Genomic DNA, 17051 nt, shown 5'->3' with positions numbered 1-17051 from the left:
GGTGCCTAGCGGTATTCATGTTAAATAAATTTTTGCCGTCAAAAATTGTGCCACCCTTTTCGCGGAGTATTATCACCTTCTCTTCTCGACATCGTGGTTTAACCTATTAATAAATGATAAAAATATAAAATATTATAGTATTGTAGGTAGTACCAACCATTAAATAATATTATTAAATTGACTTTATTAACTATTATTGCATTTTAAAAAGATAAACAGTGATAACAATATTTTAATATTAAGTATGTTATAAAAATATAATAATTATAATATAATTATTTTACACGTGGTTACTACTTACTTCCTAGAAAGAAAAAAACATTCCGAAGAAAAAAGAAGTAACTCAATTTACGTACATCTTCGATGGTAAAATGTATTTTATGATGACGTAACTCAAGTTTCTTCTTTTTTCGTGGGAATTCACTATTTCCAACTATTTTTAGATCCTGTTTTACTCTGTTCACAATCATGATACAGTTACTGCGGTTTTCGTAGGAGATAGAGCGAAAAAATGTCTATAAAGCCATAGCAGTAACTCAATTTTCGATGTCTTATTCGTTGCGTATGTCGATATGTTGGTGTACCTTGTTCCAGAATTATGCATTATGACTGGTTTGACATGAGGTAGATAAATTGATATTTTAATCAAAACCTTTTTTAAATTATGTGGATTATCTAGTTTTAAATTATAGAAATAATTTCACATTCATGAAATATGTGGCCAAATATATAAATCCCATAGAACGCAAGGAAAGATTAACAAACTTTGCTAATCGACTTCTTTCTACACTCGATGTAAATAATTGTTATTAATTACATAGCTAGTTTTTTTTTTCAATAATTTTGTGTTCATTATTATTTAAATCTAAATGAATTTCTTGTATAACTTTTACTACACTTTACCTGTGAGCCATGAACTTAAAACACTACCCTCTAAAATAGTATTACTCAGGTGAATGCATAATGTATTATTTAATTATTATTTCATTTATTGTATACATCAATGTACGGATCTCGTGTAATCGCTCAGAAGATTCTTCTGTTATTTTTTGTTTAAACATCTAATTTTATATAAAATATTACTTTTGTTGTAAAAAATTATGAAAAACTTTTGTTACATTTTGAAGCCTCGGCAATCACAGTTTAAAACGATATTGTTTTTTAACTGGAAAATTATTTGCAAATTTTAGTAATTTTGACGAATTATTTCAACATTTTGTCGTATAGAAAATAATTAAGAGTATTAGTAAATATACCTAGTTCAAGTTTCATATAAAACGTTTAAATTTATTTGGAACTTTATATTACAATTTTAAACTTCAGATTAGAAAAATTAAAAGTGAAATAATTTTTTTGACTAAGTTTTTTTCTAGAAAGTAAAATAAAGATTAGTCTTGCTGCAATTTCAAAGTATAGAAAATACATATAGACATATAGTGTAGAATATCACAACTAATTCTTATATAAGCATATTTTTTTTTTGGAATTTGAACAAAGTCCCTATAAATTACCAATGTTATTAGTCGGTTGACCTTATACTTGTCGAGTTTGAATATAGATTTAGTAATGAAGTAACAAACACACATCTAATCAGGTATCACAAAGTTTCATTGATTTAAACATATACAGACAATCATGGTCAATGACACTGTCTCCATTCTCCACTGTCCATCTTACATTCCTCCTGTTATATCTTAAACTAATTAGGATAATCCCTCCTATATTAAAAGTGCTTATTTGCAACTTCAGGATTGTACTTGTTTATTCTAATTTATAATCACAATTTAATTTCGTAATACTACTTGTTCTATAAATACTACATTTTCTAATTGTTTAATAACTAATACATCCGTACTTATTACTTATGTTTACTAATACTCATTCATAACACCTAGCATGATTGAAATATAAATATATCTTTAAAAATATAGTCTGACAGACCATCTCAGTTCATAATTGTCTTTCATATGATTTATCATTGAATTCAAATTTAACACATCCATTGAAGGTTACCTACTTAATGATGAAGTTTACTCAATAGTCAACACCTACTATAAAGCTGAGCAAGTTACTTGGTTTTTTCTTCGTTGCATACAATGGTAACAATATCAATTATATAAAGCTGATGCTATTCACCTAACTATATAGAAGTGTTAATGATCAATAATAAGATGCAAGATTTTAGTTCAGTTAGGGGCTTATACTTAAAATTAATGATCGACCTATAGACTTTAACCCATTTATTTTTAGTTTTTAAATAATTGGTTAAAATAAATTATAGAATTAGTTTCAAATTTAGTCTACGTTTAAAGTATTTCACCCGGGAATCTATTATAGAGCCTCTTCAGAGTTCAGACCATACCTTATAAACGTGGTAATAATTGATGATACAATGATGGCAGTAAGTGGCGTGCCCAAGGAACAGGTTAGGTGTTATGTCCCCTTTCTCTCCATTGTCCCGCATATATTGTCCCCATATTTGTGTCTTTGGTACTACAATTCATTTAAATGTTTTATTACCAGGGTTGGGATTTTATAGCTTTTGCATAGTTCTTTCATAGTTTTTAGAGATAGCAGACTAGCAGAGTACCGAAACTTAACATTTGTTTCATAATTCAGAGTTATAAAATTAAACATTTTATAATATTGCAAATTTTGATATTTTTTAAATTTTAGTGCTACCTATTTCTCTACCTTTGAGATATTTTTGAATTTTGACCCATTTTTTAATCAAAACTAGCCATGTTTCATGAAAAGATATTATAATAAACGGGTTTTTCATTAAGTATAGGCTAATTTATTTATCAGTGGTAATTTTAAATAAGGTATTTAGGTAGGAATGTAGGGAGTTATTGTCCGTCATATCATCACTCTATATTCGTATATCCATATAATTTAACTAATTTAAAATTACCACTGTCAAGATTAATTATAATGTAAAATTTAAAACGTTATACCTAGTATTAGAAGTTTAGTTGATTTGTATTGTTATTTTCAACTCAACCTATTTCTTCTTATTTTCACCTACTGATTCGTACTCTATGTAGTAGCTAACTTGAAATAGTTAACATCTGAGAATTTGTAGATTTGTACCATATAGGACATCTAATGTATTCTTTTTGTGAGTATAAATATTATGTTGGATGGTCGGAAGGTTTATTCTGACGCTGCTCCTCGTTAATTGAATCTGTGTCCGAGACTGCAGGTATCTACAACAATATAAGTACATTATAAATTATTCATGATATTAAGTTGATATTACGTACGTGCAAGTAAGGCCCCTCCCTCAAACCTTAAAATCAAAAAAAGTCTCACGAATTTTAATCAAAACGTTTGAAGGGAATGCATTTAGTTCTGTTTTTATTTGTACGTTACAAACGTAATAATGCATAATATAGGTAGTTATTGTATAAGGTTTAATGAATAATATTGTATATGAGTTTAATATAAATTAAGATAGGTATTACTAATAATTAATAATATATGATAATATTTGTAGTATACTAGTATAGTTTAATTCAGTGGCGTCATTTTAGTTTTTGAGATGGGCAGGGGGCAACATTTTTGACCGGCCCATAAATAACATTATTTTGTATTTTTGTGTAATGATTGTATTAGGTATATCGTATAAAGTAAAATGTAGTACCTACTCACCAAAAAATATTAGGGACCCAACTTACTAGTGTAGTACCTGAGATTAGCACCTAATACTTGGGACTCAACTCGGATGCGCAGGTAGAGGGATACCTAAATATATTACCTAGTATGTTACCTATTAGCATATGAAGGCCCAAAACTAGTAAATACTAGTATCTATAATCAATGGTATTATGGTATAATGTAAATTTTATATTCAAAATTCATGCGAATAAAACTAAATTTTTCCCTTCGAACTCAATGCGCACAGATACAAATTTTACTAACATCCGACATGTTGTGGTTAACAGGTACCTACACGCGTCACACAAACGTACAATACACGCATTGTCACCCAAAGTTTAAGTTTACCGTGTTTCTACTGTTTCTAGGTTGGTCATTATTCGTATCATCTTGGGCCACATTCAGAAATTTTAAATCATCTTCATCAATGACAGTTAACTTAGACTGATGCAGGGCAATCATTTTGTAATCATGTTTTTCGAGGTGTTCCATGTTGTGATTACGCTCTTCTTTCTCGTCACTGGTACTACTATACTTCTGAACAAAAAATGAATATACAATAATTTATATATAATAATTTTAAAATGCTTACAACTTTATATTACCTTTAATAAAGATATGTATATAATTTTTTTTTTAAATTATATGTATACAAATTAAAAATAACATTATTTTGTATTTTTTGTGTAATGATTGTATTAGGTATATCGTATATAGTAAAATTGAAAACACTTGTTTATTATTATTTAGTTCTGTTTAACTTTTAGAAGTTAAGTATGGGTTATAAATACAAAAAAAAAAAAAAAATACGATAGCGGTATAAGAGATACCAAGTTTGTTTGTTAAAAATAGCAGACAAGTTTAATCGTTTATTTATTTCCTTATTGTATCCAATATTTTTTATAATTATTATCCATCTATACTCGTTATAATAAATTAATAAAATTAAAATTACATTTTCTGAAATATATAAAGATTTTTATTTATTTGTTTTTTAACCTTTTAAACTTTTTGTGTTAGACTTGTGGGGACATTCTTAACTTCATCAATGTAGATTGTAATTATATAGATATTTGTTAAAATTTAAACTACCTATAATTTAATAAATTAGGGTGTGTGAAATTACAATGTCTATAACTCAGTATTTAAATTTTGTTTTGTAGGTTCATGGAATATTTTAGCTTCCACACTGCTTACTCTCGGAGTCTCAAACGAACAATGAATCATTAAACAATTATTTTTAGTTTAATAATACTATAATAACTGTAATATTACTGTAATTATTATTGTTTATATTTCATTAATATAATTTAGGATACCATAGGAAATGTATTATTATCTGATTAACATTTCTAATATATAATAATATCATATATTTTCTTTTATAATGTGGATAATATGAGATGTAAACAATATTTAGACACTATAAAACGGTAATTAGTATAAAAGCTTACAAACTTAAATTTTCCATCGCAATTGTAAAATTATTTTTGTAAGTTGGTAGTATCGAAATTTAAAACTGTGGTTCATACTAATTGAGTCCCATAGTTGAACAGGTAAAAAATATTATACTAATAATTGATAAACAATAAATATACCAATTGAGTCCACGATTTGGAAACGAAAAACATATTACATACCTAATAGGTAATTGAGTCATTGAGATGACAATGTGTCTTATCATAAGATTTTGTTGGATAAAATTAAAAATTGTGTCTAAAAATGAAAAATACCTACTTAAACAATAGAAAAAATTAAAACTTAATAAAAGCCATTGAAAAATAAATCAGAGAAAAAATGCAGTTTAAAATGCATTCAAAATAAAAAACAAGATTTAAATAAATACAAAATGTATCATATGCGTTTTTTTTTTTATCAACATGAGGCATTCATTTAACTATTGTATTTATTTAATATTTGAATCAACCAAATGATACATAAATTAAATAAGTACATACTAAAACATATACATAAACATGTACCTATATATTAGTACATTTTTTCGAAATTAACAATATAAAAAACATTTTCAACCACACCACAGTGTTATTTTTTGTTAATAACAATCCTACAAGTATGTAAAAATAGGAGGATGTTTTTTTTTAAATTTGACGGGACTAACTTTATTATCATACATAAGAGTCATATATAGACTCAAGAGTAAATATACTCTAGTATAATATCTTAAATACCTCAAGACTAAATTATTATATGGGTACAAGGCTAAAACAACTCAACTCAATTTTATCCAAAAGATTTGTAAATGGGGCTCAGTTGGTATGCAGCCAAAAAACTGACATATTTATTTATTAAGTAGAAAAATAAAATACTATTTTTGACCGTAGGTCGAAAAAAATTTATTTGGGTAATAATTAATAAAATTACTCGTCTGCCGGAGTTGGAACTTCTTCTACTTAGATTATTCATATCTATAGTAACAACTTCTTCGGATGAATCTAAAGTAGAATTGTAACAATCAGAAGATGATTTATTTTTTCTGTCAAGCCGTCGTTGAAAGGAATTAGAAACATCTAAGTCGGAATCCGAACATAGTCTGTCACCATATCCATCAGAATTATTTTCATCGGATAAATACTCGTTCGTACGGTTCGTTTGTATATCTTCCCGAAGTGATTGTTCCTCTAAGCGATTGTCTTCGGAGTTGTTTTGATCAATTAATTTAGGTACCTATATTATAAATTATTAAATGTAAAAATTTATTGTACACTCACTACTTCACTTTTTGTCAAATAAAATTTACCCTTAGTTTCTAAGAAATTATGTTACTTTGGGGTTCTCAATTCTACACATGGACACAAATATATTATTAATTGTATTGTTATTCCTATTCTATAGAAATATAGGTAGGTACACAATACAATCAAGGTGTCACGAATATTCGTTAAATGAAAACGTGCTAAAAATAACAGAATTATTGCACCATTTTAAATTAGTGGTTCAACACAGAACTATCACTGTACCTCTATGAGATAATATTAATTTTAATTTTACCTCTACAAACTGTAGCACTATTCGCGTTAAGCTCCAAACTATGAAGATATATGAACTTAAGACGATGATCATATTTATATATTCCAATACACTCGAAAATATAACTACTGGCGTTTGGGGAAACGAGTTACATCTATTCGGAAATAGACAGCACATAATGCTGTCGTCCGCATACATGGTTTATTTATCGATAACAATTTATATACTTATAATTTTTTTTTTAAATTTAGCAATCACGTACGATTACATACTTTTAAAAAATTTAATGTTTTGTTTTGTTTACATAATAAATAATAATGCTAAGAAATGTATACATATTATTACAAACTCTTTGACTAGCCAGTGACTTACAATTACAATAGCATATGATACCAGAATATTATTGTCTATCATGGTCATTCTAAGAGTAATATTATGCGTTATTTCTAGTTGAATCCACTATAATAAAACAAGAAGGAATGACACACATTACCTTTTTTTTTACATATTTAATATTATCACACTATATAGCCTATAAACACCTGTGGCGTAAATTGGGTCCAATTTTTGGTGGTGCAGAGGTATATTCTTAACCTATAATTTCCAACACACCAATAATCCAACTTCCTAAGGAAAATCCTTCCCAATAAAAAACTATATATTTCTTTAAATAATAAATACATTTTGAATTATTTTAGCAGTTAATCCTTTATTATTATAATATTTATAAAAAAAAAGGTGGGCTAGTGGGTGTCGCTCTGCTGTACAGTATATTAGAAGTAAGTCACTGTAATGGATGGTTTTAAATTTGAGTTCAATGATATAATATCATTGTATAAGAAAAACGATTCTGAGCGAAAACGGTCAGTCAGCCTATGATATTACTAAGTATATTTGATGATATTATTGTGAATAAAGTAATTTATATATTTACCTATTGACGTAGAACCTTGTTTAAAATGTTCAATCCTTAGCTATAAAAGTTGAACCTTTTATACATTTTAAACTACAAAATAATAATTAAACTTTAAATTTGATAAATTTTGTCAACATTTGAACTTTCAATGCACATAAAAAAACTGTGCCCATGTATTTTAATATTTTTCAACTGCTATTGTAACAATATATAAAGAGCCTAGTATTACATTTTCACGCTTTTTTACCCAACAAATAAAATTTTATTAATATTTATAGAAAAAAACTAAAACAATTGAAAACTGACAATGTCCTTAAACAGCTCAAAAAGAAATATTTAAAAAAATGTATGGTGTATAGGAAATGAAAATCAAAAAAGGTGGATAAGTGGATGTCGCTCTGCTGTACAGTAGGTTACAAGTGGGTCACTGTAATGGATGGTGTTAAATTTGAATTCAATGATATAATATCATTGTATAAGAAAAACGATTCTGAGCGAAAACGGTCAGTCAGCCTATGATTTTACCAAGTATATTTGATGATATTATTGTGAATAAAGTAATTTATATATAACCTATTTACGTGGAGCCTTGTTTCAAATTTTCAATCTTTAGCCATAAAAGTTAAACATTTTATACATTTTTAACCACAAAATAATTAATAAATTATAAATATGATAAATGTTGTCAAAATTTGAACTTTAAATGCTTATAAAAAAAAATTGTGCCTATGTATTTTTAATATTTTTCAACTGCTATTAGAACGATATATCAGGAGCCTTATATTAAATTTTCACGCTTTTTTACCCAACAAATAAAATTTTATTGATATTTATAGAAAAAAAAACTAAAAAAATTGAAAACTGACAATGTCCGTAAACAGCTCAAAAAGAGTCAAAATATTTTATAAATTTTATGGTATATAGAAAATGCTAATACAAACATTCAGTGAAATTTTCAAGTATCTACAGTCATTTGTTTTTTAATTATAATAAAATAAGAAAATTGTTACATGAGAAATTGAGTGAATATCAATGTTGTAAAAATATAAATTTCAGACGCTCATAAAAATTTAATTTAAGTTTCTTGTAGACATTTTTTTTTTGATAAAGGTAGACAAACTTATGAGTAATCTTATATATTATCTTAGATTTAAAAAGAAAAATTTTTATGAATTCTCAACTCAAAATAATTTGCTAATTTTCGTGATTTTTCCGTATTTTGTCAAAATTTGAACTTTAAATGCTTATAAATAAAAACTGTGACTAAGGATTTTTCTTCGAAAACAGATTTTGCGTAAAAATTCCCGTTTTTCCTTAATTTTTCTTTTGTTTTTCACGTCGCTTGTGAAAACTACTGGGACAGTCATAGTTCTTACAATAATTATAATCATTTTACATATTAATACAGAAGATAATAACAGTAATATTAATTAGCTCCGCGCTCTCTTTTTGTGTTTACCGGACATAGTAGTCAGTTTTTTTTCATTCTTAAGTCCAAAAAATTATAAAAAGTTCGCGTACAGACTGGTGTCGATGTTGAGTCAGTCTGTTTAATATATTTCCATTAAAGGCCGTTTTCCTTTTGTTCAAGAAGTGAAGGTAAATTTATATTTAATACATCTTATCGACGTTTGCTGCTCATTACAGCACAGTGCACACGTATACACGATTGTATTATTACTCTCGTTATCTTCATTTCGTCCGTGGCACGTGACAAGGTCATCCTAATTACGTTATCGTTTATAATGGAATCAGATTATTTTGCTTTAACTGATTATTCAAGGCGTTTAACTACTACTGCTATTTGTCTTGCATCTTTTTTCATTTAAGGAGTTTTATCTGCCACAAATTCAACTATGTCTTCGGATAATCTTAATTCACCTGCAGTCTCTGACCAGCAAATGTTGCTCAGATCTGCCAAGTCTTCAGTTCCACCTTCACCCACCCCACTATCGTCTGAAGAATTTAATCGAGTAATTTCGGCCTTGCGTAAAACTCAGGATGCTACTCTTGCTCAATGTAAGGCTCTATCCCTTTCATTCAATAAAAAGTTTTGTGAACTTCAAGCTAGTGTTGACTCACTAGCTTCACAAATTGTTAATGTAAGAGCAGACAATACCTCTCTTCGTAACGAACTTTCTACTCTCAACAATAGGATCGGTGTCATTGAATCTGGCGTGGGTAAATTGCCCTCTTCATCTGGAGACAATATCCCTCAGCTTCTTCAAGAACTATCAGAAAGAGAAAAATGTTCTTTTAATGCCATCGTCCACGGACTTATTGAATCTTCTGCTACTATACCAATTGAACGTTTATCTGATGACCTACAGCATCTGTCTGAGTCCATTCTACCACTTGTTATGTATTTGCCTCCAGATGTGAAGATGATCAGGTTGGGTCGCACTATTGGTAAGAACCCCCGTCCATTAAAAGTCATATTTTCATCAAAGATCACTTCCCAAAAATTCTTTAAGGACTTTGTAACCGGTATGCGCTCTCGTGCTGCTACCGACTCACCATTATTGGTGTCTGTTGTTCGTGATCGTACATTAATGGAGCGGCAACAAGTACGTCAGGTTTATGCCGATTTGGAACAGCGTAGGAAGAACGAAGAAAATAATATAGTGGTCAGACATTTCAACGGCGTTCCTTCCATTGTCCAGGCAATTAAGGATTTTCAGTTAAACCATACTACTCATCGTCATGTCACCCTTGCAAAAAACTAACCAGCTTGAACCACCCAGGGACCTGTGGTGACGTCAGTCAATCATCATCATATCTCATCGATCCTCAATGTTTTCATTTGGTACCCCTGGCTTCATGTTATCTTTGTAAATTATCTGTTAATACATCTACTGAATTTTTTGATTTTGTAAACTGCTTTAAAAATAATAATAATTTGAATTGTAATCTAAATAGTTTAAACATTTTCTACCAAAATGTCCGTGGGTTAAAAACTAAATTAAGTAATTTTAGAAGTTCTATTCCCCTTTTTATTTGTTATGATGTTATTATCCTCACAGAAACATGGCTCTCTCCTGACGTCCATGACTCTGAACTTGGCCTCAATGGCTATCAAATCTTCAGGGTTGACAGAAATTATCTTAACAGTAACTACTCACGAGGAGGTGGTGTTCTCATTGCAACCAAGTCTTATATTAAAACATCTCTTACCTGTACAAATCTCAATACGCTCGAGCAAGTATATACCCTTCTGTCCATTAATTCATTTAAAATTCTTATAGGTGCAGTTTACTTACCACCTATGTCCACGCTCCCAGATTTTGAGGCCCATACCAGCTCTATCGAACACTTAATATCATCTACCAACCCTACATCTATTCTTCTCTGTGGTGACTATAATCTACCTCTTATTAAATGGTCAAAAAGCAACCAAGGTCTTTTTGCAACTGGTACCATGTCTAACATTTCTACTCATCTTGTCGATTCTTTCTCGTACTATAATTTTTACCAGCTCAATCAAGTGCCTAATGCCCGTGGATGCCTTCTTGACCTTGTCTTTTCTAGTTTTGACACACCTACTGTCCAACTTGCCAACACTCAACAATCGTTTCTCCGGATGCTTACCACCCACCTTTGTTTATATCTTTTCCACTTCCAACTCTGATAACTGCTCAAGACAGTCATAAATACCGTGATTATAAATTGGCTGATTATAAATCGATGCTCCGTTATCTAGGATCGTTTGATTGGGAAAATACTTTTTCGCTTTATTCAGTTGATGATTCTGCTGTTGTCTTTAACGATGCACTTCTATAAATAAGTTTGTTCCCATCAAAGTTTTTTCACATTCTAAATTTCCTAAATGGACATCCACCATTCTCAAAAATCTTATAATAACCAAGAAGAAAGCCCATGCAGTTTAAAAGCGATCCAAGTCGATATCTGATTATCTTGTTTTCTCTGAATATAGAGCAAAATGTAAACGCCAGTCAAAAGTTGATTACTCGGATCATATAGGCATACCGAGGAGGCTCTATCATCTTCCCCCTCCAAATTCTGGAAATTTGTAAATAATCTAAAACAGAAACCTCCAATTCCGTCATCACTCCATCTCGGTAATATTGCCTCAAATACTCCAACTGAATCAGCTAATCTGTTTTCAACTCATTTCTCCTCGACGTTCAACTCCTCGGCTTTCCAACTTCCACCATTTACTGGCTCATCTGATTACTTATCCTATGAACTTCCTTCCGATATAATGTTTACTGTCGAAGATGTTTTTTCCGCTCTTAAATCGTTAAAAAATACTTACTCTAATGGTCCAGATGGCATATCCGCTCAATGCTTGTACAATTGTCGTTTTTCTATTGCTTATCCAATTTATTTACTATTCAGGCGTTCATTAGATTTAGGTATTTTTCCTAAGGTTTGGAAAATATCCTCTATAGCACCTGTTCTGAAATCTGGTGACGCTTCTGATATCCAAAACTACAGACCAATTTCTATAATACCACATATTGGTAAATTATTTGAATCGATTGTATACTCCAAAATAAAGCGTAGTCTTAATCATCTTATTATAAGTGAGCAGCATGGTTTTAGATCACATAAATCAACCGTAACAAGTGGTGTTGCCTTCTCTTCTTATTTATCAGAAGTTATCGAACACAGAGGTCAGGTAGATGTAATCTTTACAGACTTTAATAAAGCATTTGACACAGTGGACCACGATTGCCTCATAATGGTGCTTAAGTCTTTAGGCATTGGGAATCCCCTACTATCTTGGTTGCACTCTTACATCACAGGTAGAAAACAATTCATAAAATTCAAAAATGCAATTTCAGAGTTAGCTGTGATACCATCTGGAGTCCCTTAAGGAGGCCACCTTAGTCCTCTTTTATTTATTCTGTTTGTAAACTCGATAACCAAATGGATCACTAAGGCTAAACTCCTTCTTTTTGCTGATGACATAAAAATATTCCTTAAAATAGACAATCTTAATCAATGTCATATCCTACAGTCAGAACTAGATATTTTTGCAAGTTGGGCGTACTCCATTGGTCTTAGCCTTAATATAAGCAAATGTCATGTTATGTCGTTTTCTAGGCAGCGATTTCCTATCTACCACAACTATTCTCTTACTGGCACTTCTCTTAATCGTGTCTTCCTCTATAAAGATCTTGGTATTCATTACTCACCATCATTAAATTTTGAGCACCATATAAATGTCACTGTAGGTAAAGCTTTAAAAGTATTGGGTTTTATTAAACGCAATACTAATCAGTTTTCTTCTGCTCGTTGTCTCTGCACATTATATTTCTCATTAGTACGTTCTATATTAGAATACGGTGTGGTGGTGTGGCATCCCTACCTAGCTAAAGACGAACTAAGACTCGAGCGTGTACAAAATAGATTTCTTTCCTACATTGCCTACATAATGAAGATACCTCACCCTACGCATGACTATTCCTTAATTCGTAGTTCATTGGGAATACTAATGCTGTCAACTCGTCGACAAGATGCCAATGAGCACTTTATAACCTCGCTCCTAGGTGGCACCATAGATGCACCCGATCTCCTCTCTAAAATATGTTTTCGTATCCCTTCCTTCTTCTCCAGAAATCACGCATTCTTCCAAGTTCCAACTCACAATACATTATACGGACATAATCACCCCTTGCACGGAATGCTTCGTAATCTTAACAATCTTAATTTTGATTTTAATAAGTAATTAAATAATATCATTGTTATAAATATGTTATATCATAGATTTATATAGCTAAATTAAGGTATTACCATTTAGTTTAAATTATGTTGTGTTTTTCCATATGTTCTAATTTTGTGTGTATTTGTATTATTATATTATTGTTATATCTATTAAATTTAAACTTAATCTGTTAATTTAAAATTGCCGTTTGGCGTTTATATACTATAAATAAATAATAAATTTTGAAAAATATTGGGAAGGGATTTATATTTTAAATACTATTTGTTATGACTGGAAGTCTACCTCTATAATATGTTTATTTTATTGAATTCATGAATATAACATGTCTATATTTAATGCACCATAATAGCCTTCGAGTAATGTGGCGGTGCCTAGTGGTATTCATGTTAAATACATTTTTGCCGTCAAAAATTGTGCCACCCTTTTCGCGGAGTGTTATCACCTTCTCTTCTCGACATCTTGAGTTATACCTATCACTATTATATCTACGGTGACTCAACAGCAATAGTAGGTACACGCACTATGGTTTCAACATAATATGTATGAGGTAATTGTAATTCAACATTAAAATTTGCATATTACGTATTATAATATTACAAAATATAAGCGATAAAGATGAACCGTCTTTTTAAATAATTGTATTTACATTTTTTGGGAAAACAGAAGCTCGCACATTCGGTCATTCTGACGAGGACGATGAAATAACATTAAAGTTCCTATATCTCGTATAATACGTTTCATATCTCGTATAATACGTTTCATACGAGTATATATTATAGCCTATATAGGTACTTATATTATATTATAATTTATAAATAAACCAGCTCACCTATTGTATACACTCGTCTTTTAAACTAGTCTTTTACAATACGCAACACCTGAAATTCACTTCAACTGACATCAAGTAAATTATATCTTTTATACAATGGTAAGTACCTATGTGTAGACGTGTCACGTGTAGTGCGTTCTACTTAAATTGAATAGATTCTGCAACTTTTAAATGACGAGTGCAGCCTGACTCGTTGTATTATACACAAGCTAGGATTAAGGGGGACAGGGTGGCTATTTTTTTCTACAATATATTAAGTTACATTAAAAAATTAAATAAAAAACTAAGCTACTTGGTATTTTTCCTTAACAAGGAAAATCTATGAATCATAAATATGTTAAAAAGAAACCACCACAGCGAAAACCTTATGAAAATTCGGTCAGAAACAAAAAAATCTTGTATCTAGCACAAAAAACATATCTATGTTAAAAATGTTCAAATCACAAAAAATTAACAAATGATAAAGTCTTAAAAAAATTGATATTTAATAACAATAAGATAAAGTTTGTACCTATATTATTAGTGAAAATGAGAGTTTTAAAACCGGGAGTTGGCCGGGAAAAAAATTGTGATTAATTAACTTCTTTTAGGTGTAATTTGCTAGGTAGGTAACCCTGGCACCCCAATGTTCGAATTTTTTATTTTTTTTTACCATATTAATTGTACTATAATTTGTACCAATTTGTACCAACAATTTAACAATTTTTACCTAAATATTTCCCTCGGAAAAATCAATTATGTTGAAAAAAAAAATTGGTTTTAAAATACGGTACAAATTATAGTACAATTAATGGTAAAAAAAAAACATAAAAATTCGAATATTGGGGTGCCAGGGTTACCCGCCTTAATTAGCTGTGGCCGCTGTACATATGGAAGCAAAATCATATTATATTTTAATTTTTAGCCATCTCGCGTTGAGTTGCCCTGTAGTCTCGCTTATGGTTATGCCAACAGTATATTATCAGGTAAGCAATCTACCTGTGTTAGCTTGCAGACTCAGTGAAGTGGGTGATAAAATATAGCCTATAGCTTTGTAGTTGAAAAAAATGTTTATACAGTGTACCTAAATTAGTATTAAAGTCATAGTTGATCATCCCGGATTTTTAGGAGTATTTAATATTTATATATTAATATATTTTGGGGATTATTTTATTTATACGGACAAATCAGCGTAATTGTACCTAGCTTTGTGAAATAATTCACATATGTAATCTGCAACCAAAGGCAACCATTAATAAACAAAAAAAAAGTTTCCACCGTGAATCTAAGATCCCTTTTTTACCACCTCTTAAAATATGAATATTAGAAAATCCTTTCTTATTGTACATCCAGTTCATTAGAAGAACCACTAAAAAACTAAACATCTTAAAAAAATTACAAAATATATAATGTGAATAAAAAAATACCACTGAAATATCAGTATACTTCTGTTTACAATTGTATACAATTATACAAATAACTGTTCAATCAAATAATGCAAAATTAATAGAAAATTGTAATATTAATTTTGGAACGAGTACCTATACCTACCAATATGGAGTTACAAAATGTGATTTTATATTTTGAAATTAGAAACGTCTGTGATTGTCAAGTAGCATAGATTTATATTTCAGGACAAGCAGCACACTCCCAAGTCCTAGTCTAGTCAATAATCAGCGCGGGACATTAAAGTTAAAAAAAAAAAATCAAAAAAAATAAATAAATCTACTAACTATTCATAAAAAATTTAATTTTTATGTAGCAATTATATAGAAATATGCAATTGATTTTATAATTTGTAGTAATGTACTGAGTATGTCTATAACTCTTAACAAATGTCTTAAAACAATTACTAACATTTTATTATAAATTACCTCAATTAGTTATTATTTTTTTCCCGTTCAGGTATTGGGACTCAATTTGTACCTATACAGCAAAATTATTTTAACTGTAATACATTTTTTAATATGTTTTGACTCTTTCTGAGCTATAAACATTTAAAATGTTCGCCTCAAAATCATAAAAATTTGGAAATTAGATTGTAGTTAATTTTGAATTTTAATACATACAGCTTGAAAATGATATAATACATGATTTCGTATAAGTTTATTTAAGCAATTCGAAAATATCGAAACAATGTAGATAACCTTATGAGAGTTTGAAGAAAAAATGTTGACATAATATGATTTTTAATTATACGGGAAATAATATTTGTTCCTCTACAGGTTTTGCTTAATTTGTTGTGTCTATTTAAAAATAAAAAAACAGTTAATGAAATACCCTTAAATTTTTTAGCTATTATGTGTATCATTATTTTCCGTATAGGTACAATGCAATTTTGAGTAGTAAGTGAGTAGTAGTAATAATAAATTGTGAAAAACTTGAAAACTTGGGTGTATTTGCTATTAGGGGTCTTAAAACATTGAGTCGATTTTCCATAGATCTGAGATCGTAATTCGTATTATTCAGGTTGATAATAATGAAAATATAGCTGAATATCTCAAAAACAATGAAACCGAATTGGATCCGAAATCCGAACCAAGGGATTGAATCTGAAATCCGAATCAACGGATTGGATCCGAAATCCGATTCAACGTATTGGATCCGTGAATCCGGATAAACCGGATTAAATAATTGTAATCCGTAATCCGGATTGGTCAAAATAATGCTCAGCACTAGACTATTGACTTATAACTTACTGTTATAAATTAATGATATATGCTATAATATTATAACAATAAATTAAACATTACACAATACATTACTTAACATTATCACATAAAGTTGGGTACCTAGTTGTGAAATGTTGACTCAACGTTAAAAGTTACATTTTAAGTAAACATTGAAAGGTTTGAATATGAAATATTATGTATAGGGTATACGCATGAAAGTTATAATTACATTAAAAAATTATACTTTTAAAATCGAAAGTTTTTCATTTAATATTTGAATTACTAATTGATAAACTAATATTTGAATATTAT

The 17051-nt window shown here is 29.4% G+C and overlaps 1 protein-coding gene across 1 annotated transcript; it reads right to left on the bottom strand.

The window, feature by feature from the left end:
• Nucleotides 1-3134: 3134 nt before the first annotated feature.
• On the bottom strand, nucleotides 3135-6849 carry LOC132940717 (uncharacterized). The gene is made up of 4 exons (XM_061008432.1): nucleotides 6673-6849; nucleotides 6046-6348; nucleotides 4009-4197; nucleotides 3135-3209 (listed from the first exon to the last, which is right to left on the bottom strand). The coding sequence occupies exons 1-4, from the start codon at nucleotides 6847-6849 to the stop codon at nucleotides 3135-3137; spliced, it is 744 nt and encodes a 247-aa protein (XP_060864415.1).
• Nucleotides 6850-17051: the final 10202 nt, after the last annotated feature.

The sequence above is a fragment of the Metopolophium dirhodum genome, chromosome 1, assembly GCF_019925205.1.
Source record: "Metopolophium dirhodum isolate CAU chromosome 1, ASM1992520v1, whole genome shotgun sequence".
NCBI classification, from domain to species: Eukaryota; Metazoa; Arthropoda; class Insecta; order Hemiptera; family Aphididae; genus Metopolophium; species Metopolophium dirhodum.
The sequence above is the reverse complement of the archived record's forward strand: the minus strand, read 5'-3'. Positions and strand labels throughout refer to the sequence as shown.